The sequence below is a fragment of the Nelumbo nucifera genome, chromosome 2 (assembly GCF_055504915.1).
Source record: "Nelumbo nucifera cultivar China Antique chromosome 2, China Antique-T2T, whole genome shotgun sequence".
In the NCBI taxonomy this organism is placed as follows: domain Eukaryota; kingdom Viridiplantae; phylum Streptophyta; class Magnoliopsida; order Proteales; family Nelumbonaceae; genus Nelumbo; species Nelumbo nucifera.
Window position 1 is genome coordinate 74,167,105 of NC_142650.1, and position 24,836 is coordinate 74,191,940.

Sequence of the window (24,836 nt, forward strand, 5' to 3'; positions counted from 1 at the left end):
ATCTGACAAAAGCCTGGAAGTGAGTGCGCGAGGTGGTTATAAAAGGCTCCTACCCCCCGAGAACAAGGTATGCTAACTTTTGCGCTATCTGGCTTATCTTGCCTTTGAAAGACTCTAACTTGAGCTTCGGAGCCCTTACGCCGGGTTCTCCCCGGAGCTTCTTCACTCCCTCCGTTTCAGGTCCCCTGCCACTCAGTTCAGAGGCAAGATCGTTGACAGCTAAGATCGGCCGGATTGTGCATCATCAATTGGCGCCATCTGTGGGAACGCTTCAAAAGGCCTCCCTCCAAACTTTCATACCCCTTTCTTCTTCTTTGAAAAACTCAACACTCATGGCCTCTTCCAGCAACGCCGGACGCGGCACAGAGACAAACACCACCAGGGAACAGCCTCAAGTTCCCGTGGTTTGTGTCGGGCAGTTCACCATCCCCCTCTTGATGGATGGAATTCCCAATCTGAATACGCCACAAGCAGTGGCGCCTGCAAACCTTCCTGCCACAAACATCCCCTTTCCTCTCCCCATCGAGACTACCTTCGCTGAACCAACCACCGTTCCCCTGGCAACTAGCCAAAACCGATTGGACGACCTGATGCAGTGCATGCGGGCAATGCAAGCCCAGATGCAACAGTTCCAGCAACACCAGCTTCACCAGCACCAAGTGTTGCACAACCTCTCCCAGTATCACTATCAACAGCAGTTCCCCCAACTGCCACCGAACCAACCACTACTTCCACCTCGCCACCCTGCTCCGAAGCCGGTCAAGGCCTCTCCGCAGGATGGGTGCCCCCACCAAGGAAAGGCCTCCAGGCCCCAGAACCCCCCAAACAGCCAGGCCTCGTCCCCAGGCCGGAGAGAGAGAAAAGTCATCCCCGTCTCGCAGCTCGCAGGCGGGTCGGGAACCTCGCCCGCAAGATCGGCACCTCGGGGCTCCAAACCGGAGTTCCCACTCACGGAAAACCGATTCGGCACACTGGCAGCAGCGGACTACCAGCATTTCGGGCCCATCGAGCTCGGCAACACGGAGGCTAGCAGTGCCAGCACAAGGCCCACTCAACAGCGTAGGCGCCGGCGAAGTCGACGAACCGCCACCCATGTCCTGTCAGAGCTCAGAGGCAAAGGCGAGACGAGCTCGGACGAGGTAGGAGTTGCCCCGCTTCTCTCAGTTCCTTCCCCCCTCGCGTCAGAACTCCTGGTAGTCCCCTTGCCCAGAGATTTTAAGCTCTCACCTCTAGACAAGTATGACGGGTCCTTCAACCCCAACGACCACGTTGACGCTTTCCAGTCCCAAATGCACCTCGCCAGAGCCAGCGAATCATGGATGTGCGTGGCTTTCACCACCACCCTCAGGGGGGTAGCCCGCACTTGGTACAGGAACCTGGCCCCCGGGTCGATAAAGTGCTGGGCTCAGTTCGTGCAGGTCTTCACTGCACACTTTGTCACCAGCAAACGGTGCCCCAGAGAAGAAGAAAGCATCTTCGGGGTAGTCCAAAGGGAAGAAGAACCCATACGGGGCTACATCAAACGATTCAATGAAGCATGCTTACAGATACCGCGGTTAAACCCTGCGGTGCAGCTCGCGGCAGCAAAAAGAGGGGTGACGCACAAAGAGTTCAAATGGCACATGGTAGCTAACCAGCCCGCGACCGTGGCCGAATTTCTCAAGCTCACGGACAAGTTCATGAGGACGGAGGAAGAGATCAACCAACGAACCGAGGGCGGAAACGAGAAAAGAAAGAGGGATGGCGAGCCCTCTAACTCAGTCGACCGAAAAAACCCGGCCCGGGACCCAATACCGAACCAGTCGTTCCGAACTCCCCTACCAGTTCGGACGGATTACACGCCAGTGAACACAAGGTGGACCGAGATCTTAATGACGATCAAGGACGCCCCGTACGTGAAATGGCCACCTCGCCTAAAGGGAAATCCGAACGAAAGAAACAAGAATTTGTATTGTAGTTTCCATAGGGACCATGGTCACAGTACCGAGCAGTGCAATAATCTCCGAGACGAAATAGAGGGGCTCATCCGTCGCAGATACTTGAGAAACTTTGTACAGCACAACAATAATAACAATAAAGCAGATCGGCCGGGCGAGCACGAAAAGGACGCCCCCGAATCTAGCAGCAGGCCTGCCGAACCGGTGCAGCGACAGCCTCCGGTAGAGAGGCCAATTCGGGGAACCATCCATGTAATTGTGGGAGGTTCGGTGGTAGCAGGGTGTACCTCGGCAGCGGCCTGGACTTCAGTTCGCGAAGCGGTCCTCGAGGAGCAAAACCCTCCGAAAAGGCCAAAGACCGAAGAACCAATCCTCTTCACGGAAGATGACGCGCGAGGAGTTCGCTACCCCTACGATGACGCGCTTGTTATTAAACTAAGGATCAGCGACTTTGAGGTCAGACGCGTACTCGTAGATTCAGGCAGCTCGGCGGACATCCTCTTCAAATCAGCGTTTGATCGGCTACAACTGCCGAGTAGCGAACTAAAACCCGCAAACACTCCCCTGGTGGGCTTCAGCGTCGAGGAAGTCAGGCCCCTCGGAAAAATAACGGTACCTGTGGAAGTCGGCACGTGGCCTTGTGCGGTCAGACTCAACCACGACTTCCTGGTGGTCGCGACCCCCTCCCCATACAATGCCATAATAGGGCGGCCAATCACGCATATCCTGCGAGCGGTGGTCTCCACCTACTATTTGGCCATCAAGTTCCCTACGGACTTCGGTGTGGGGGTAGCGCGGGGCGACCAGCTCGAGTCCCGCAAGTGCTACGTTGCCGCCCTAAAGGGAAAGACCAAGGCAGCCGGTGACCTCGATCTGGAGCGGCCCGCGGAACAAGGCGAAGAGCGAGCCTCGCTCACAGAGGAAACAGTAGCGATTCCAACCTCGCCTACAGACCCAGCTCGCACACTCCAGATCGGTGCTTCCATCAAAGAACCCCTACGGACCGAACTGGTAAGTTTTTTACTTCGAAATTTAGATATTTTTGCATGGTCCGCGGCCGATATGCCTGGTATTGACCCTGGCCTTATAACTCACAAACTTAACATTGACCCTTTAGTCAGACCCGTTAGACAGAAGAAACGGAACTTAGCCCCAGAGCGCTGGAAGGCGGTCGACGAGGAAGTCGAGAAGCTCCTCGCGGCAGACTTCATAAGGGAAGTCCATTACCCGAGCTGGGTGGCCAACCCTGTGCTGGTGAAAAAAGCGAACGGCAAGTGGCGCATGTGCGTCGACTACACTGACTTGAACCGAGCTTGCCCGAAAGACTGCTTCCCCCTTCCCAGGATCGACCGCCTAGTGGACGCGACCTCGGGACATGAATTGCTAAGCTTCCGGGATGCCTACTCAGGCTACAACCAAATCCGGATGGACCAGTCCGACAAGGAAAAAACCAGCTTCATAACCGAGTTCGGTCTGTACTGTTACAAGGTCATGCCCTTCGGATTAAAAAATGCCGGGGCGACCTTCCAAAGACTTGTAAATAGGCTGTTTCGGCCCCTGATTGGCACGAAGAGGTGATCAGTTCGGTACTAGTAATGGACGGTGACTGGGTCCAACGACCCATATATTATGTTAGTAAATCTTGTAGGGAGCAGAGACAAGGTACCCGTAGATAGAAAAGCTAGCGTATGCACTGGTGATAGCAGCACGGAAACTCCGCCCGTACTTCCAGGCTCACACCGTCATCGTCCTGACCGACAAACCTCTGAGACAAGTTTTACTCAAACCCGAGGTTTCCGGCCGACTGACGAAGTGGGCCATCGAACTCAGCGAGTACGATCTCCAGTACAAGCCAAGAACTGCCATTGAGGCCCAAGCCTTGGCAAATTTTATCGCAGAATGCACGTTTAGCCCCGAAGCCCCTGAGCCGGTCGAGCCCGAGATCCCCAGTTCGGGCGAGCTCGGAGCTCCCAAGCCAAACGAGTCCGAACCCTGTGAAGTAGCAGCCAGTGTAGCATCCCTCCTGGTTAGACTAAGCGCGAACTGGGATGAGGAGCCCTGGATCATTCACGTAGATGGCTCCTCAAACCAGCAAGGCAGCGGGACTAGAATAGTGCTACGCAGCCTGAGCGGAACAAAGCTGGAATACGCACTACGCTTTGAGTTTGCGGCATCCAACAACGAAGTGGAGTATGAGGCACTTATAGCCGGACTAAACCTAGCGCACAAGGTTGGAGCAAAGCACATAGTTATCTGCAGTGATTCCCAGCTCGTGGGCAACCAAGTTACAGGCGAATACGAAGCGCGCGAGCTCACAATGATTGCATATTTGGAAAAAGTAAAGGAGGCTCTACTCAACTTCCAGTCACACTTCATCAAGCAAATCCCGAGGTCAGAGAACGCTGAGGCCGACGTCCTGTCCCGACTAGCTAGCACGAGCCACAACTCCAGGAGAACCATGTACGTAGAGGACTTACCTCGGCCCAGCATTCTCGGTGGGGCAGAAGGGGTCGCTCCCGTCACTGAAGCAGAGCCGAGCTGGATCGACCCACTCGCGAGATTCCTGCTAGACGGAACCTTCCCCGCGGACCGCAACGCAGCCAAGAGGGTGCAGCGCCAGGCAGCCAAATACGTCATGATAGACGAACGGTTGTACCGACGATCCTACACGCTCCCCTACCTGCGATGCTTGCGCCCAGCCGAAGCCGGGTTGGTACTCCGCGAAACTCATGAAGGCTTGTGCGGCGGACACTTGGGGGGCAGAGCCCTCGCCCATTCCACTGTTGTGTGACAACACTGGAGCCATTGCTCAGGCTAAAGAGCCATGAGCCCACTCAAAGTAGAAGCACATCAAGAGGAAGTACAACGTACTGCAAGAGATTGTTGGTAGAGGGGACATTTAGATTCAGAAGGTAGTATCAGTGGAGAATGTGGCAGACCCATTGACTAAGCCACTTACACAGAAAGTGTTTGAGAAACACATGGAAAGTATGGGACTTCGGCTTGTACCCAATTAGACCTAAATGCAAGTGGGAGCTGTTAGACAGTATATGCCCTTAGCTCCAATTAGATTAATGTACTTTTTGACATTTATTGTAAATGAATAAAGTGCATAATTGATTCATGTTATTATAGTGTGTTTCTGTGTAATACCCTTAAACTGGATTGGGTCCAATATGGTCCATTTGCATTTCAATTAGACTAGATTGGATCCGGTTTGTATGGGGTTTAAATCGGATTGGTCCAGTCCATTTGTAAATGGACCAATGTTGGATTGGATCGGATTGGTCCAATCTAATTGACAGCCCTACCAATATATGCATAACAAAACCTTTCTTTTCTATATTTTAACTATCAATAGTAAAAATTTGATGCGTAACAAAGATTGTTACATGGCCACTCAAGGTTAATTTGGTCATTAAAATTAATTAATGGCCTAGGTATACAACTTTGTTAATGTTTACAATTACAGTAAGGGAGCATTCTTTTTTCAGATTTTGAGAGGGGGGAAAGTTGGTCAATAGGATTTTAATTGACCAAGAATCCCATGTTCTTTTTTCAGATTTATGTGGGGATCATGGAAAATTTATTTTCCTGGGTATCACTTATCCACTTACTCGGTAAGTGATACCCATCTCCTAGGTGGGTAAATAATTTTCCCACCTAGGCGGAAATTTGGCAACACTTGAATGGGACAAAAATGCCCCTTTTAGTAATGAATTTTTATGGATAAGATAGTCATTGCCTTATTTACATGAGAAATAAAAGAACATGGATAAATACACTTACCTGGGCAAGTATTTCCCAATAAAAACTTACCTAGATAACTGCATTTATCTGGATAAATAACTTACCGAAAAGCGAACATGACCTAATTATTAAGTTTTATATAAAGAAAACGCTCAACAAGACGGTCTTTAGAGGTTTTTTAAAGAGAAATGAAGAAATGTGAGGGAGAGTTAATATTTAATAACCCTTCAAAAAAAATTATTAGGTAATTTGGTGAAGTTGGGAGCGTCTCGTTGGTAGTATATCCCTAATGATTTCGAGGAGACGTTCCCCGCCTACTGATTTCGACGCGATCAGGTTGTTCTCTTTTCTTTGCCGAGCGTCACATTGGTTTTGTCAATTTCACAAAGTTTGTTATTTTGTTCTGCGAAAAGTCCAAAAAAGCGAAAAGATAAAAAAGTGGGCAAAGCCAAAAAGAGACGCTTTTGACAGGGCAGCGAAGAAAGACTTGGTAAGGAAAGACACTTTTTCTTGCTGTACTGACGCGTGTCTGTTATATGAAAAAGACGTGATGCACCACGCCACGTGTCAAAAGAAGCTTATATGCTCGAAATTTCCTACAAGTACGCACGTGCCTAATTCTGACACGGGTTACGTAAAGAGGGTGGCTTATTTTTTTTTTTCAAAAAGCTGCAAAAGAGATGAAACGCTTCAGTGAGACGAAGGGAGTCTTTCGCTTTCGCTTTCCCTTTCACTTTCGCCTTTTGGTGGGTCCCACACGGTAGTACGGATGACGTGGCTCAAAGTCAGAACGACGGCTGGACCTCGTGGATAGGTCCCTGCTCTCTAGTTTCTACTACTGATTTCCTGATGAATGGTGGTGATAATATAATGGCATTGTTACAAAGATGCCATTGGTTCAGTTAAAGTATTACAGAATTGCCATTAATTAATGTCAACAGGGCATAAATATGAACTTTATAGCCTTTTCCTCTCATCCCTCTTTTCCTTTTCTTGCTTTTTCCAATTTAGCCGAACAATGATGAAAAAGTGCGTTAATGAGCCAAGCTTGGGCCCAACGTTGTATTAGGATTTTATCCTTACACCGTCTTAGTAATACCTACAGCCGTGCATTGAGAATATCTCTTTATTTTTATGTTTTCACTTGATGATAACATATTCCCACAAATTTTGTGAGGACGAAATTCGGATTTATAATTATAATAATGTTATACTTGTCTTGGCCTTACGTTGAAATCACTATCAGAATTAAGTGACTGTTTGGGAGGACTTTCTATAAGGTCGGTCCCTAGTGGCTCAATGAAAGTAGTTCAATCAAAGTTGAAGCCCTCTCAAATAGGCCCTAAACCTTATTTATAATTTCATAAATTTAGAAGTAAAATATTTTAATTAATTATTATAAACACAAATCGCATTTTTTAATGATATTTAAATGTATATTAAATTTAATATTTTTAGTTATGTATTGTTTTTAAATAATTAAAATTTCAATTAATAATGGAAATATTAATTACTAAAGTTATATAAATATAATAAATCTTAATTATTATTTATTAATTAAAAGTATTATGAAATTATCGGTACTTAGCTAATCTAATTAAATATCCTTAGAGTTCATTTTGATAATATAATTAATTTTAATTGAAATCATATTATTTATTTTTTTGTGAACTTTAATTACAAATAATAATAATTATTTTTTAAATTAAAATTAATTTAATATTATAGCATCTCTAATATTAATTTTAATTAGAGATCTTAGTTAACTATTATTGATTATAAACTTAATTTTAGTTTGAATTCTATTATTTATTATGAATTAAATTAATATTCAAATTAGTTATAATGCCTTAGTATTACAAAAAGCTTTTGTAAAAGAATTGATTCTAAAACTATAATATCATTGACATTAGTTCTCACTATCAAAATTAATATTGTAATTTCTTAATTTCTAATTGAATTATTAATAGAAATAGTTATGATATTATAGGTTAAAATTTAATAATTAATTAGTTTTTGTAATTTATATTATTGATAATATTAATTATATTGGTCACTAATTAATTATTTATTAATTAGTTAAATATAATTGTTCAAGTTACTAGTCCAACATCGGGTCATTTTAACCATGTCATGTGGAGCATATTTCCCATCTCTTGTATGGATCTATCGAAAAGGGGTCATTCATGACTTGTTTTTGTCATCTTCCTCGCCCAACTAGAAAAACAAGTTTCCTGAAAACCCATTTCAGTTTTAAAACCAACTTAACATCTATTAGCATTTAAATGGCTATAGAACCTCAACCACTTTTTGTTTCCAACATGTAATATCGGAAGAAAAGCTTTTCTAAAGAAGAAAAGCATTATTCAAGTTGATTTCAACATGTAAAATAAGAATAAAGCTTTCTAAAGAGCAAACTTGTATTTCTTATATCTAGGTTGAAAATGGATGCGACATCAACTCAGGATGCAACTGATGAGACAATTTTAGTTTATACAACTATTAAAGAATATAGAATCTTAAAACTTCAATCCTAACTTTATTTTATAAAAGTATTAAAGAATATAGAATCTTAACACTTCAAATCTAAGTTCAAAACATAAAACAGAAACTTAAAACTGAATAATTAAAGCAAAAACATAAAGCAAACTTTTGAAAATGTGTAATTCAGGGATGTCCTAAGACAAAGGTTACAAATGTTATAATCCTTCTCTTTGTCGTTCATTCGTTCTTCCTAATGTTTCCTTCTTTGAGAATGTGCTTTATTTTTCTATAGTAAAGTCTCCATCTCTATGTGCTCACCTCTTCTTGTGTCGATAGTTTCTTTATCGGCCCCATCTGTTAAATTGTCTATGTGACCACCAATTCATAGAGTGTATACACATGGTCTTCGTGGAATTTTTTCTTCCACTTCGGCCTTTGTCAAGCAACCATTAGTTTCACTATTGTCAGTACACAATATTTGTTCAATCCTTCACCCTACCACTCTATACCCTCCTTATAGACCTTAAAACTTGAAAACATAACCAGACCAACCTAATACTTGTGAAAACCCAAAAGCCCCTTTCGCGTGTCAAACACCTTAACAAAAACACTGAGATCAACATTTGACACTATGTACCTTTAGTACCTCAATCAAATGCAATCATTAGTTGCACGTTGAATTTCATGACCAAACTTCGAAGATTCATTGTTTATCATACAACTATCTCTCCAATGGTCCTGATCTACACAATGTTTGAACCTTAACTTCACAAAACCAAATTCGACCATTGCCTCAAGGATACTAAGATATAATCAACCCCAAAATCTCATCATGAATATATGACGATTAACCATAAAAATGCCAAGGTTCCATTTCGATGGCCTTGGATGAATAAAGCTAGACAATTAAGATCAATAAATTCTTTCTTAGATCTAAACCTTCCACTTGACTCTTCATCTTAACCCATCCCATACACCAAATTTCAACTCAAAATTCCCTTTTCTAAACATTTGATCAACAAAGATTCAAATTTGGCACTTATGATTAAGTTACACAAGAAATTATAACCCATACAACCCAACCCCTCTCATTAACTCTAAAAACATCAAAATAACATAGTAGTCCAATTTTAGCCTTAAATTCCTTCATTTCCTTCTAAAATAAAGCAAGATTTTGTTTCAAAAAATCTCATTAGTTGGAGTGTATTAAGCCATAGATCTCCATCATCCAAGCATTATTCTACAAATTAGACTTCAACACCATGACCGGAGATCCAAAAAACCTAGTACCTCAATTTTCATGACCTAATTCCCCCATTTGACTATTAAACAAGCAAGATTCCATTTCAAGCATTCTCATTGATTTATGAGCCATAGATAAAACTTTGATTTGAACTAAATCTTTCAATCCAAATCTATGATCAAACATCCATTTCATCCATCAGATTTAAGACATTTAAAAATGCCCACCCACTAAATTTCATCACAAAATTCTTTCATTTGATCTACCATCAAGCTAAGATTTTATTTCAACAAATCTCATTGATTAAAGCATATCAAGCCATAGATCTCTATCAACCAAAGCCTTATTTGACCAATCAGACATCACCACCATATTTAGAGGCCCAAAAACCCTAGTACATCAAATTTCATGACCTAATCCCCCCCCCATTTAACAATTAAACAAGATTTCATTTTAAACGCTTTAATTAGTTGATAAGCCATAAGCTAAAACCTTTAAAAATGCCTATCTACTAAATTTTATCCCAAAATTCTCTCGCCCGACCTACCATTAGCTAATATTCTATTTTAACAAATCTCATTGACTAGAGCTTATTAGTTGTAAGTCTCTATCATCCAAACCTCACTTCACTAATCAGTCTTCATCACCATGTTCAGAGACCCCAAAAAACCCCCAATACATCAAATTTCACGGCCAAATTTACCTATTTAACTATTAAACAATAACAATTTTATTTTAATGCACCAGATTAAATCATCCATTCATCTATCCCAAACCTCACGAGAGCGGGGCTGATGTCAGTCCTTCACTTAAACCCCACTGACCATTAGACCAATTAGGACAAGCCAAATAGACTAAAAGAACCCCAAAGTAACCCTTTTTGAACATAAAAATTAACATAGGGGCCATTATGGCCACCTTAAATTTATGTTTTTTGCCAATGAGAACTCAAATTCGAACATTACATAGATAAGTTCGAAAATAACCTCATTGAACATGAGAAACCCCAAAAAAGATTCATAGAAATCCTAGATTGATTGATTAATCCCTTAAAGATCCTATGAAATATCTTGTTTGTAATTAACCTCATTCCTTCCTTTCTCTATAAATAGAGACATAATTTGAGCCTAAAAAAGAGGAGAGAGCCTAGAAGCATTCCCAACTAAGGGTGGATTCAAGCTGAGCTGAGCCAAGCCGAATAGTACGAGGCTCGAGCTCGGCTCGCCAAGGTAGTACGAGGCTTGAGCTCAGCTAAAGTCAAAAACTCATAAGCTTGAGCTCAGCTCGGCTCGAGCTTGATTTGAGAAAAAATATCTTATAAAAATAAAAAATTATATATAAAAATATTATTTATTTGATATTTAAAAAATTAAGAATTATAGTAATTAGTTATTATTATATATAAAAATAAAAATATTATATATATTATTTTCTATAATTTTATATTTATATTTATATTTATATTATTATTATTATTATTATTATTATTATTATTATTATTATTATTATTATTATTATTATTATTATTATTATTATTATTATTATTATTATATGTAGCTATTCGAGCTCGGCTCACGAGTCAAACTCTATTAGGCTCGAGCTCGGTTAAAATCGAGCTGAGCTCGAGTAGCTCGTGAAGAACTTGACTCGTGGCCACCCCTATTCCCAATCTAGTGTTTCAGATTTCGGATGGGAAAGAGTTCTCCAAACCTTTGATAGTCCTAGATTTCCCTTGACATTAGAAGGTTAACTAGAAGCACTCCACTAGTTTAAGAGTTCGTTCAACCACCATTTCAACTTGGTTCAGCTACTGGAAAATCGTTGTTAAGGTTCATACGAGAGGTAACCCTCTCACTTCATCTTTAACTCATCAAGTTCATAATTCCTAAATTAAGTCTAGTTTTGAGTTTCTTGAAGTCCCAAAAACTAGGGGAACTTTGCATTCATAACTTCTTCTAAGTTGGAATAAAGAAGTTGAGAGGTAAGGATCTTAGGGAAATTAGTACCTAAGGCCCGATATCATCTCCTCAAACTAGTTTCAGTAGAAGTCAGAATCAATTTTCACAAGATTTTGGGAATCCTTAACAACCTTTGTACTATTTTTTTTTTGAAATTAAGCCTAAAGAACTTCCATATTAGGTTGTTACAACAACTTGGAGAGAGTGGTGTCTAACACATTCCCTCTCCCAATCAATTCAAATCCAAAAACTTTTGGTTGAACCCCTTTCATGTGAAAAATGGAATTAATATTTCAAAAACAAGATATTTTTTTTTGTAGCTGAAATGAGGGCCCATTTCCTCTAAAAAAGAAGTGGCAACTCCTAGATTTGAGCCAACCATGAGCTTTGCGGAATTTGCAACTATCAATTGATCCATCTGATTTGGATTTGCTTATTGCTCTTTGAAAAGATAAGCATAACTTGAACTATTCATCCTATTTCTCATTATGTCTCCTTCAATCATTATCTCTATCCTATTAGAAACATTTTGTCTCTTCTTTCCACTATGACTGTTTGTATGTCTATTGAAGAAGCTTTTATCTTATCCAATTATCGATAGGTTTATATAGTTAAATATCGGCTAGATGGTAGTGTGGAAAGGTATAAGGCACAATTGGTTATCAAAGGGTACACATAGACATATGGTATTGACTATACTAACACATTCTCTCCAATTGCCAAAATGGTCTCTATTCATGTCATTATTTCTTTGGTTACCCATTTTGATTGGTCGTTGTTTCAATTGCACATTAAGAATGCATTTCTTCATGGTGATCTTAAGGATGAAGTGTATATGGAGCAACCTCTTGGATATGTTGATTATAGGAAGGGTAGGAAGTGTATAGGTTAAAGAAGGCAATTTATGGTTTGAAACAATCTCTAAGAGCCTAGCTTGGTTGATTTAATAGTGTGATACACCAATGTAGTATTGATCACTTTGTGTCCAGTATGGACACGTTTTTTGGGAATACTATTTTAGATGTGTATGTTGATGATATAATTATCATAGGAAGTGATGCACAAGGAATTAAGGAGTTGAAATAGTTCTTCTAGGGACAATTCCAAACTAAGGGCTTGGGCACTTGATGTACTTTATGTGTTTTGAAATAACAAGGTTGAAGTGACAAACCACCTTCCAATAGAGGAAGTATATACTTAATCTATTAGAGGAAATATTATTACTAAGAGCAAAACCAATAAATACTGATATTGATTCAAATATTAAGATGTTTGATGGTGAGGGGAGCTTTTGGATAATCCGGTGAAATATAGAAAACTAGTGGAAAAATTTATTTATCTTACCATTACAAAACTAGACATTTCCTTTAGTGTGGGGCTATTAAGTCAATTTATGCAAAGCCCAAGGGTGGTTTATCGAGAAGTTATTGTTAAGGTTCCAATACTACTTGAAGGGTACTTTAATTCAAGAGTTGTTGTACAATTAAGGAGGAGAAGTATCTTTGGAAGGATACACGAATGTGGATTGGAAACACAAATTACTAATAAGAAGTCTACAAATGGTTGCTCACTTTTCTCATAATAAATTTGGTCACTTGGGAAAAAAAAAGAAGCAAAGTGTAATCACTATGAGTAGTGCTAATGTTGAGTACGGAGCCATGGCATATACTACTTATAGATTATTGTGGTTAAAATTGTTATTATAAGAAATTGGTGTCAAAATTTCAATTCCTATTAAGTTGTTTTTTTATAATTAAGTAGCAATTCATATCTTTTTCAATCCAGTTCTTCATGAAAGGACCAAGCATATAGAAGTAGCTTGCCATTTTTATGAGGGAGAAAGTTGCAAGTGGAAAATTGTTACACCTTATGTGAAATCAAAAGACCAACTAGTTGACCTCTTTACCAAAGCTTAAGTTGTGCTCAAATGAAACACATCTATGGTAAGTTGGAGTTCTCTCTCTCTCTCTCTCTCTCTCTCTCTCTATATATATATATATATATATAGACAGTCCATGTCAGCATGTCTCTCCATTGAGAGAAGCTATTTATCTATTTTCTCAATTTTTTGCAATTTTCCTATTTTCTTTTGTTTTAAAATATAAAAAAGTAGTCATTGTCTATTTTGATTAGATTAATAAACTTGTACTTGTACACTATTATAAAGATAGAGAGAGTGAGCGAGTGAGTGGCCTTTGCGTTTTTCCAAGGCCTCTTATTTTAATGCATGTTATTATTACATTTAAAAGAGACATTTAAGAGAAAGAGAGAGTGTGTGAGAATAGTAATATAACATAATAAAGTAAAATATTAATAAATAAAATAATACAAGTATGTTGAGTTTAAACAATCAAACATAAAACAACAAAAATAAAAATATTATTTTAAAAAATTATTAATTTAAAAATCCAATAAACTTCCACTTAAAACTAATAAATATTAACAAAACTTAGTAAAACTTAAAAACATTTCAATTCCACTTAAAACTTAATAAACACTAACAAAAATAATAAATTTAAATACAAAAAATATTATGATAGTTTTAATAATATTATGATTTAAACATGGGTTTGATATATTGCAAATACAACCCATGTTCTAATGTTGTATTTTGTGTTGTTTATTCTTTTTATTTTATTAGATAACTTTGTATTAATGAGTTGAGACCTTTACTACGCATAATGCCTATACTAAACAAGAGACTTATAAATTTTGATGAAAATTTAAAATGTAGAACCCATTTTATCACTTTGACAAAGAAGACAAGTTAAACGGGTCTATATTGACCCATTTTCGAAAATGGTTCCGATTTATCTATATAATAATAATAATAATAATAATAATAATAATAATAATAATAATAATAATAATAATAATAATAATAATAATAATAATAATCTATTTATAATTTGAAACTTAATAACTATAATTAATAAAAATTATTAGAGTTAATAAAACATTAAAATTTAACAAGTTTTCATCTAGCAACTATTAAAAGTTAAGAAATTAATAAAGATTATAGTTCACAAATTAAAAAACTAAAATACAATTTAATTATATTTGAATATAATTAATATTAATAAGATAATTAAAATTGATAATAAAAAGTTAGGATAATTTAAAAATAATAATAAAAAGTAAATGATTATGAAAAATAATAAAAATAAACCATTTGCATTCCATATAAAATTAATTGTCATAAGATTCCTAGTTAGGGATAACCATTTATAACTTAGCCCAACCTTGGGCTTAAGCAAATAATGTAGGTAGTAGGGTTGTAAAATTAATAAAAATTAGTATTGATAGGATAATTAAAACTAATAATAAAAAGTAACAAATCGTTTATAACTTAGCCTAACCAGATTAGATCTATAAATTTTCATGCTCAAGCAACTTTTTTTTTAAGTTAGGTCTAGCTCAAAGATGCACCAAGCCCACACATAATGTGGGTAGTAGGGTTGTAAATGGATCATATTCAAATCAAATCCAACTACATCCACATTAACATCCGATTATGAAATTTCTAGATTTGCATCCACATCTGATTATTATTATGTTAGATTTTGAATTTTAAAGTATAAATGCATATATTAATACCTATGTGTATACAATAATTATACTATACATACAGAATAATAATTTTTTATTAGATGTGGATTTTAATCAAATTGGATAGGGTTAAATCCACATCCAATCGAATTATTAACTAGATGCAAGTTCTAACATCCAAATCTAAGACGATTGGATTTGAAGTCTAATTGAGTATCGAACTTTCGAAGTCCAATGATGGCCCTAGTGGATAGGGCCCAAGCTAAACAACCTATAATAAGCTCAACGTGAAAATTATATGCACATATGGTAAATATTATTATATTATATTTAGATGACAAATTTTATATTAATATATATATATAGAAATATAAAAATATTTTTTAATTTATAAAAAAATCATAGTTTTATAATTAAAAGGGCAAGCCTATAAGCCCAGACAAATATTATTACACTTAAGGTGTGGGCTGGGCTAGGCCAGGCAACTGTAAAAACTACTAATGCACTATCAAGATTTAGCTTGAGTTTTTTAATTTTTTGGTTCATTGGGCTACACAAATGGGGGTAGCCCATCCTTCATAGCTACTTTGGTTTCAATATTATCTAAAAATAGTTAAAAAACCCCAAAAATAATGCATGCATGGGTTGCACTTGGTTTGGTTCAGTTCAATTATGAATGTTACGATGCATGCAACTTAGGTGGGTTTGGTCTGGATAAGGATCAATCCAAGCCTAATCCAAATTCTTAAACCATAAGTTTGGGCTTAGATTAATTTAATTATGACTAAAAAAGTTAACTATAGATTAATTTAATTATGGCTATAGCCTAATTTTATATATTTACCGATATTTAAGTGACATTTACAAACAATTGAAACATTTAATCATTAATAAAGTAAAATAAATAAAATAGAACACTAACAAATAATATGGAAAAATAATTATTTTATTAACTAATTAGCAATAATTTATTTTTTGTTAAAAAATATTAATATAATTAATTCAAATTACTAAATTGCTAAGTTACTAAATTAGTAAAACACTTTTGTAACAAATTATTAAAATAAAGATTTAATTATTTTAAACAACACCACATTCTTTCATTAGTTATAAATTTTGGTTATTTCACTTGATAAATCCCATGCATCGCATGGGTCCCCACTAGTTTGATGTATATGACCCAACTTGAAGGGGAGTGCTAAAGCTATATTTTATTAGGTCAGTAAGGTTACTTTAGTCTTTTCTCCTTTTCTTTCTTTGTCCTTTATCTCTTTTGGTTTTTTTGAGTAGGAATACATTTGTAATTTCATTCTTTAACAACAACAACAAAAGATGGTAGTAGTTGAGACCAATTAGTTCAATATTCTACTCTTCAACCCTATTTTTCTTTCCTTCTTCTCTTCTACTTCTCTTTGGAAATAAATAAATCTGGTTAGTTGTTTATTATTTTTTTCTCATTGATTAAAGTTGCTTAAAAACTTGATGAAAAGAAACTTTGTAAAGTTAAAAAGTGAAAAGGAAGAAGAAGAAAAGAACATAACCATTTTATTATTTGAAAAGAAATAAAAATGGATATTTTTAGAAAGGAAAATTATCGCTTAGACACAAAATGCCTTCTTTTCCACATGCTTGTCCCACATCTCTTCGATGGGAGAGATGCCAATTGGCCATATTGTCATATGTTGGTCCATGTCAGCTAATTCTTTTCATTTTTGTTCACTTTTCAATCCTTTCAAAATATTGTATTTTCAAAATTTAAAAACGGAAATATGAGGTTATTAAGGCTCACTTTGGGAGGAGTATAAATACAAATATGTAGAGTGCAAAACCTTGTATTTTGTATTATTTTGTATGTATTTGCATGTTACATATTTGTATTTGTACTCCTTCCAAACTGAGCCTAACTTTCTTTTCAACACAAAATCTATGGTGCCTGAATTGCATTGCGAAACAAAAAATGTGATTCAAGAATAAAATAATGTTCCAAGTCTTGACATCTTTAAGGTTCTTCTAGGTCTTGACTCTTAATAATAAGACATTTTGTGAAAGGTGAACCAATGAAATTACACCTTGCAAGTAGACCATATGACATCTTTAACACGATTGGTTAAAATTTTGATTTAACATGCACACAATTTAACACACACAAATATCAATACTCTCAGTATGCAAAATTTGCATATCAAGAATTTCAACCTAATCAAATTATGATTAAGAAACCCATCAAGTCATGCATTAATATGTTCTAATTAAAGCCCAAAATTCTCAAATGCCTCATATTTAGAATCTCCTTTTCATCATGAAATATACTAATATAATCAGATAATTTTGGCATGATATATTGATAAAAGAAAAACTTGAAAAACTTAGGGTTCAGATTAAGTTGTTCTTACATTACAGCTGCATATTAGAAATAACTTCTTTTATCATTCATGAGAAAATATTCACAATACAAGGTGATAATGTTATGTGGATAGGGATGTGAGAAAAGTTTGTGGTATTCATCAAATTTCACAAAATTCATTTGATTGATGAAAGTTCTTCTGTATCGCACATACACATTAAGTCAATGCTCCTAAAAGTGTAATTATAGACGAAAGGTTGGCATAAATCATACCATACTTCAGCGTTGCCCGTTAAAAAGGAAGGGCATTAATGTCCTTTTCCGGTAGGTGTAGGGCAGAGGGCAAACAAGGCCATAAAAAAGGCATAAAGGATTACTTCAAGTTCAAAGGGCCAAAAAGCAAAAACTCCAGGATCCCTTTTCTTTGCTCTTTTCCGGTGGGTAGTAGCAGCAGCTTTGAGCCTTTTTGCCATCTTCTGATTGCTTACGTCAACCAGTTGGATCCGTAGCCACGAGAACTCACGGCTGAGAATCGCACTCCTTGCTGACTCGGATGCCAGCTGGAGAAAAGTGTAACCGACGTTTTCCGGTAACAAATTACAAAAATTTCAAGTATATAAAATCCCGTCACGTTCTTCGTGCTTTACTGCTTTTTGATGGCTTTTGCTTAAATTTTTATTTTTATTTCTAAGAGGGTTTTCTTAAAGTCTCCATTACTTTTCTTCCTTGCTTCACCTGTGCATTTTTTGTTTTATTTCCGGAGAGGAGGATATGCGCTTGGATCTCTCGCACCATTTTGCTGAAGAAATCGCGAGCAGAAATTGAGCGGTCGAGCTATGTCTGAGATCAAGGATCCGGCTATCAAGCTCTTCGGGAAGAGGATTCCGTTGATGGAGAGTCAGATTCCGGCGGAATCTTGTGACAAGTCCGATCCCGAATGTCTGGTTGCACCAGAGGCTGAAGAAGAAGCGGTTCGTTATTGGGTTTTTTCTCCTATAAATTTTAGGCTTTTGTTCAAATGGGTTCATCTTTTGTTCTTTGGCTTTTGGTTACTGGTGCTTGATATAGGTTTTCTTCCGGTTTTCCTATCTATTAGAATTACTGAAATTTAGTTCATTTTTCTTAATTTTGTGAATTTGGATTGTTGTCTTAGTTTTCTGCTGAGCTTGGAGGGTTTTTAATAGTTTGCTTGGATTTTTATTAATTGAAGAAGACCTGGTAAATTTAACGTTTTTGTATGATTAGTGCTTGTCTTTTATTGGGTGAAATGAGCGCTCTTGGTTTGTTGACTTTGAAAACTTTACTGATATATAGAAATTAAAAATCCCAAATGAAATTAATGAATCAGTTGCTCTTAACCTAGTCCATGTCGGTTTTCTTATTCTTAATTTTTGTAGCGTTCTTGAAAATCTGGGCAAGGACTTTACATTTGTGCATTTTTTTTTTCACTTTCTTCTATCTAATAGTCTAGTATTTATCTAATTTTTTTTTTTCTGTTTCATGGCGCCAATGTATATTAATTTTTTTAGGTTTTATGCATCTATTTTTCCTCAGTTTTTTTTTTTCATTTTTACTGGAAACTTAATGTTTTTTATTGGTATTTTTGAGCGAGGAATGTCTGACCTTGAGTATTGGACGAATTCTGTGTAACCATTACATTTAATAGTTTATTTTGATGGTTATTGGCCCTTTTCTATTTTTATTTGATAATTTTAGACCATTTTGTTTACTGGAATTAGGTGTTGATTTCATTTACTGATTTAACCCAAATTGGTTTGTTATTTTTATTTGATAATACATAGGGCCTCTTAGCCGACCCCATGTAATTGGGATAAAGCATGGATGATGATGATTGTAGGGCCTCTTATTTTTATTTTGTTTAGCTTTTGGGTCGGATCCTGAACTAGGATTTCGTTTACTGAAAACCCTAAATTAATTTGGTGTTTTTATTGGTACTTGATTCAGAAGCCAAATTCTGTGAGGTTGAAGGTTGTTGTGTTGTATGGAGTTAGAAAGCATGCGCTGATTGAACAAACTTTCCAGCCTTGATTTAATTTGCGAATTAGTCATTTTTTTGTTCACCTTGTGCTTATGGTTAGTCATCATTCTCTTTCTACTTGTTTTTAGCTACATATTTATTTTAGTGTGGTGCTAGTTATGAAATTGTGTATAATTGGTTAAACAACATAAGCAAGTTCTATGTTAAAACATCCTACTTGCATGTAGCTTGACAATTTGATAGATTCTTGATCAATGATGGTCTAGTGCATATTTTATTGACCAATGTAGTTTTAATCAAAATATTTTGCTTTTAAATTTCAGGGAGAGTGCAAAGAGACGACAAAAGTGGAAGATGAAGAACTTTCTCCAAGAGAATCATGCAAACCTGATAAGTCTTACAATCTGAACAACAGTAAGGAAGATGACCACCAAACTTCCAGTGAGGGCAACAAAGCAACAACAGTTCCAAAGCCTGAAGAAGACCATGCTGAGAGTGATGTCCCTAGCCAAGACAAGGTTCTCAAGAAGCCAGATAAGGTCCTTCCATGTCCTCGCTGCAACAGCTTAGACACAAAGTTCTGCTACTACAATAATTACAATGTCAACCAACCTAGGCACTTCTGTAAAAACTGTCAGAGATATTGGACGGCTGGGGGAACAATGAGAAATGTTCCTGTAGGTGCTGGACGGAGAAAGAATAAGCACTCAGCTTCACAGTACCGGCAAGCAATGATGTCTGCTGATGGAATACCAACCACTCGGGTTGACAATCCTGATTCCCCAACTCACCAAGTTCTTGCCTGTGGGGGCCTTTCCACCTCTTCAAAGCCTCTGAAAGGAAACGGGACTGTTTTGAAGTTTGGCCTTGATGCTCCTGTCTGTGAATCTATGGCAACAGTGCTTAATCTTGTAGACCAGAAGAGAAAAGCTGATATTGGTTCTGCAGCTTGTGAGGAAAATGGAGTGGAGCCACCGAGTGTCTCTTCCATGGCAGCTTCTTGCCAGGAAAATGAATTGCCTGAAAATGTTCCCAAGATGGAGCAAACCAATATTCTTGGATCTGTTAATGGGTTTACTTCTCCACATCCTCTGCCTTATTACCCGGTTCCTCCTTGGACTTGTCCTTGGAACCCAAGTTGGAATAACATTGCTGTAATGGCGGTGAATCGGTGCTCTTCTGAGGTGTTTTATGGACCGGATAGCAGTATTCCCAATCCAGTTCAATGGGGCTCCCCACCTATGGTGGCAGCTCCTGCCTTTTGCACACCTCGCATCCCCTTCCCATTTGTACCTGCCTCCTACTGGGGTTGCGTACCCAGCTGGGCTGCAAGGCCATGGAATGTGCCATGGCTTGGATCTAATGGTAGCCTTTCACCATCATCTTCCACTAGCAATAGTGGATGTTCAGGCAATGGGTCTCCAACCTTAGGGAAGCATTGTAGAGATGCAAATCCACAAGTGGAAGAGAAATCAGAAAAGAGTCTCTGGGTTCCCAAAACACTGAGAATTGATGACCCAGATGAGGCTGCAAAGAGTTCTATTTGGGCTACTCTTGGTATTAAAACTGATCAAAATGAATCCATAGCAAAAGGTGGTATGTTCAAAGCATTCCAACCCAAGACAGAAAGCAATATTCATGACTCAGATGCTACCCAAGTCTTACAAGCAAACCCTGCAGCTTTGTCTCGCTCTCAGACATTCCAAGAGAGCACTTAAAAGTTTCTCTGCGTGAAATTTTCCTTACACGTATATATCATGTAATATTGCTGCCCTTTTTTCGTATAGAACATATAAGATCAGTTCTTTGTTACTGTTGCTGATTGCGGCATTTTATACTTGCATTTGGTTTGGGTGATGGGCTTTGGCAGAGGGTGGATCTTGAGAAAGCTCAAGAAAAAGGACTTGTTTGAGCTTTGGACAAGGTTGCCTGTAGAATCTACGAGGTTTGCAATACTTCAACTTCTCGAGAATTGATGCTGTAAATAGTAGAGGATAGATATTGAGTTGTTTATAGTGCTTGTCTGATACTTTGTCCAAATCATAGTTTCCAGATCACAGTCTAGTAGATTCACCTCTGCTTTGAATGAACAAAAAGAAGGGAGGTCACAGGTCACTTTTTTTTTGTCAGATCGAGCTTGCACGTGTCTTCTGAGGAATGTGGGAATTTCTGAAACTATGGTTTGAATTTCTGAACCCTACTCCATTTGAAAACCAAATCCACAACTGACTATTTATGAGCTCTTGTTTGGGTTCTAGAGGACTTCTATGATCTGAAATTTGTGTGTGCTTAGAGCCCCACAATTTGAATTGTTACTGAATATTCAGATTTTGGCTCTGAAATCTGTTTTGCCTGCTAAATTGTTTGTGGATTTTTTTATTGGTGTTTCTGCTGAAAGTGATAAAACTAGTGCTCTCAATGAGTCGGGTCTTGTCTGGGTCAGGGCAGACCCGTTCCTGATCGAATAAATGTGCAGAACCAGCTTTGTGGGATTATTGGGTCTGACCTGGTAAGACCTGATTATAATTGTCAACTATACTTTTGACCTGTAACTTAACAATAAAGCTTATAACTTATTTGTTAAATTGACACATTTGTACATACATAGTGCACAGTTGTGCCTGCTCGTCTGACTTGTGTGCGGAGTATCTGAAACTTCACTTGGGTTTGGGCTTGGACTTTCCTATACTGGTTTGGTCTTGGCAGTCATATGCTTCTAAGTTACTTGCAGTTGACATGAGAGAAACTGTCAAACTCATTTCAACTGGACAAAAGGTTTCAGATCTTTATAGGGATCAATCGAAGGCTTCCTTGTATTTTAGAGTAGTAGAAAGTGGAATGTAATTTGTGTCATTATCTTTTTTAACTTTCCTTGAACAATGTTTTCTCTTAAATTTTAGTAGACTTTTATAAAGTACTTTTTTTATGTTATACAAATAAAAGTTGTATAATAAGTACCTTGGGTGTGTACCTTTGCTTTTCAGAGATTAAAAAGCAAAAGCACAAAAGAGCCCAAAAGCACAAAGCCAGATTTCCTTGGTGCTTGTGATTGGTGTTTTACTTTGGGTTTCAACATTCAAGTGATCACTAGAGGATCACATGAAATAATAATAAATTGATTGTTGATTAGTTAAAACAAAGAAAATGCTTAATTAAGAAAAGACATTAACACATGCCATATAATAAATAAATAAATATAAAAATAATAAAATATTTTATTAATTATTTAGCCAATATCAAAAAACCAACCAATTGAGTAAATAAGTAATGAAAAATAACTAATAAGTGAAAAAATAAAATAAATAACACAATAGTTAAATAATTAATGAATTAATTAAATCAAATAGGGAAAATAGTTAAATAATTAAGAATATATTAAAACACTGTATATAATAAATAACTAATTATAAAAAATGCTTAAATATTTAAGTAACTTACTATTAAAATGATTACTTAAATAAGACAATTAGTTAAATAATTAATAAAAATAATAAACCAGTTTAAGTAATTAACAAAATCAATAAAATAATGAATGAAATAATTTAATCAACTAATAAGTAAACAGCATACCATAACATGGTATTTACGATATGGCCAACTGGAATTAACATCCAGCCACATGGCCTTATAGAAAGAATGCTTGAAATGTGTATGTTCTGTTGTCAAAGCATGAAAGTTTTACTGTGCCCAAACGTTTTCTTGCTTTCTACTGCAGAAAGCATTCTGTGAAAAGTTGAAAACACATTATGCCAAATCCATTTCATAGCAGAGTAAAAGCGCATCTGCTTTTCGACTTCTAAAAACATCAGATCAGACAGAAGTTTATTATCAAAATGGCGATTGAAACTTTCGGCAAGTCTATCCAATTCCAAACAGTATTAACTTGTTGGGGGATGAAAAATGAAAAATTTTCAGGGTTTCAGGAGAGACTGGTGTCATGTAATCCTGAAACGCTCAATTGCAAATAATCATGTAGAACTTCATGATTCTGGTTCGAGGATATTTCGGATATCAGAGATGGGGATGCTTACATTGAATTGCTTTATGCCCCCATTTTTTCAGTAAGTTCATGCCTTGATGGGAGTCTGGATCTGCTGATCATAACACATTGCTGGCCATGTTCATCCAAGCACACATGGAATATCGGTGGTGTTGTAGTCATCAATATTCTCAACATGCGGCTAGCAATGTGTTGTGGTCAGTAGATCCAAAGTTCATGGTTCTGCTAAATAATTCATACTCTTGAGAATTGTCAAGTCCCTTTGGCATAATATGGGAAGGCTGTATAATCGTTATCTGGTTAGGATGTTAGTGGGAGATCAAATCAGCCCCCCACAACGACTCATAGCACATCCCCGCTATGTATTGAGAACATCTCTCGATGGTTCTATCACCTCAAAAACTACCGCGAGAGATAATATCTTTTGTAGTGAACCCCCGCACTATCTTATCCAACTCATTATTGGCACCTCATGGGTCGCTTGGTTTACCTCACTATTACTCGACTAGACATTATCCCACGGATGAAGATGCAATGCATAAATGAAAGAAGCAAGACAGAGGAAGCAAGCTTCATCAAGTATCAAGTTGGAATATTCCATCAAGAAGAAAGTCTCCAAGTGGTTCACTTATTGTGCTTCAACGTGTCTATCTAGGTTATATGTGAACTTGACATGTGACACTTGGTTTTGGAAGTCTCTCTTTCTCACATCAAGCTTTAGATTGAATTGGTTTGGCTCAAAGACTTGAATGAACTTAGCATAATGCAAAAAGATAAAATTGGCTTTATGGGGTAGGAGACATCCCCTAGGAATCTCCCTAGCATGGCCCCCTAGTAATTAAGAGCAAGGTTCAAAGTATCGATACGTATCAGCCTGAATTGGCCGATACATATCATTCTGGGACCCCTCCAATACACCCCTATAGTGGGTGTATTGGGGGTCTGACCAGTTCAGGGGGTGGAAGAGACCTAAACCGGTCCCCCTGAATTGATTGCAAAAAATAAATAAATAAATAAATAAAAGTATAAAAATGCAGTATTGATTCGCCTGATACACTCATATCGATGTATCAGGTGCATCGATATTTTAAACTTTGATCAAGAAGTTTTTAACCTATCCCTTGAAGCACAGGATTGAGGAGACATCTCCAAAAGTTCAAGAGACACCACCTCATCCTAACAAGTTTTTAACCCATTATCACATACATTACTCTTACAAGATGGTACGCTTGACATACTCCACATTTAATGAGGTTTTTCATGGTTGTACAAAATGTAGTTGGTTTAACCTAGTCAAGTTTATCAAGTTTGAGCCAAAACTACAAAAGTCAAATTTAAATACCTTGAATGAAAAAGGAAGGATTAGAGAGACATTCAAAGTCTATCTTGGCCTTTTGTCTTGAACCTATAACTTGACTAAAAAGGAATAAAAAGCTGAAGAACCTTTAACGGGTTATATTCGCTAGAAAAACACACTAGTGCCAATTGTCTTGCGATTCATTCGCTTGATGGGAGCATTGGCCATGAAGATTTGTAGGGATCTCTTGAAGGCATTAATTTTCTTGATTATGC

The 24,836-nt window shown here is 37.3% G+C and overlaps 1 protein-coding gene across 8 annotated transcripts; it reads left to right on the forward strand.

The window, feature by feature from the left end:
* Positions 1-17,903: 17,903 nt before the first annotated feature.
* LOC104604171 (cyclic dof factor 1-like) lies at positions 17,904-22,221 on the forward strand. Of its 8 annotated transcripts, none has more exons than XR_016082744.1 (4): positions 17,904-18,236; positions 19,588-21,209; positions 21,311-21,773; positions 21,873-22,221. XR_016082744.1 is itself a non-coding variant. In XM_010268432.3 (3 exons), the coding sequence occupies exons 1-2, from the start codon at positions 18,102-18,104 to the stop codon at positions 20,980-20,982; spliced, it is 1,530 nt and encodes a 509-aa protein (XP_010266734.1). In that variant the 5' UTR covers positions 17,904-18,101; the 3' UTR covers positions 20,983-21,023; positions 21,135-22,221. The 8 variants fall into 8 exon arrangements, 2 of the variants coding, with proteins under 2 accessions (XP_010266734.1, XP_010266732.1); XR_016082746.1 differs by having other exon boundaries at positions 19,588-21,023; positions 21,135-21,209; positions 21,311-22,221; XR_016082747.1 differs by having other exon boundaries at positions 19,588-21,023; positions 21,135-21,209; positions 21,395-22,221.
* Positions 22,222-24,836: the final 2,615 nt, after the last annotated feature.

Coding starts and splice junctions, on each gene's coding strand:
- LOC104604171 (XM_010268430.3), top strand. CDS start 18,102: ATGTCTGAGATCAAGGATCCGGCTATCAAGCTCTTCGGGAAGAGGATT. Junction 18,237..19,587: donor CAGAGGCTGAAGAAGAAGCG/GTTCGTTATTGG, acceptor TTTAAATTTCAG/GGAGAGTGCAAAGAGACGAC.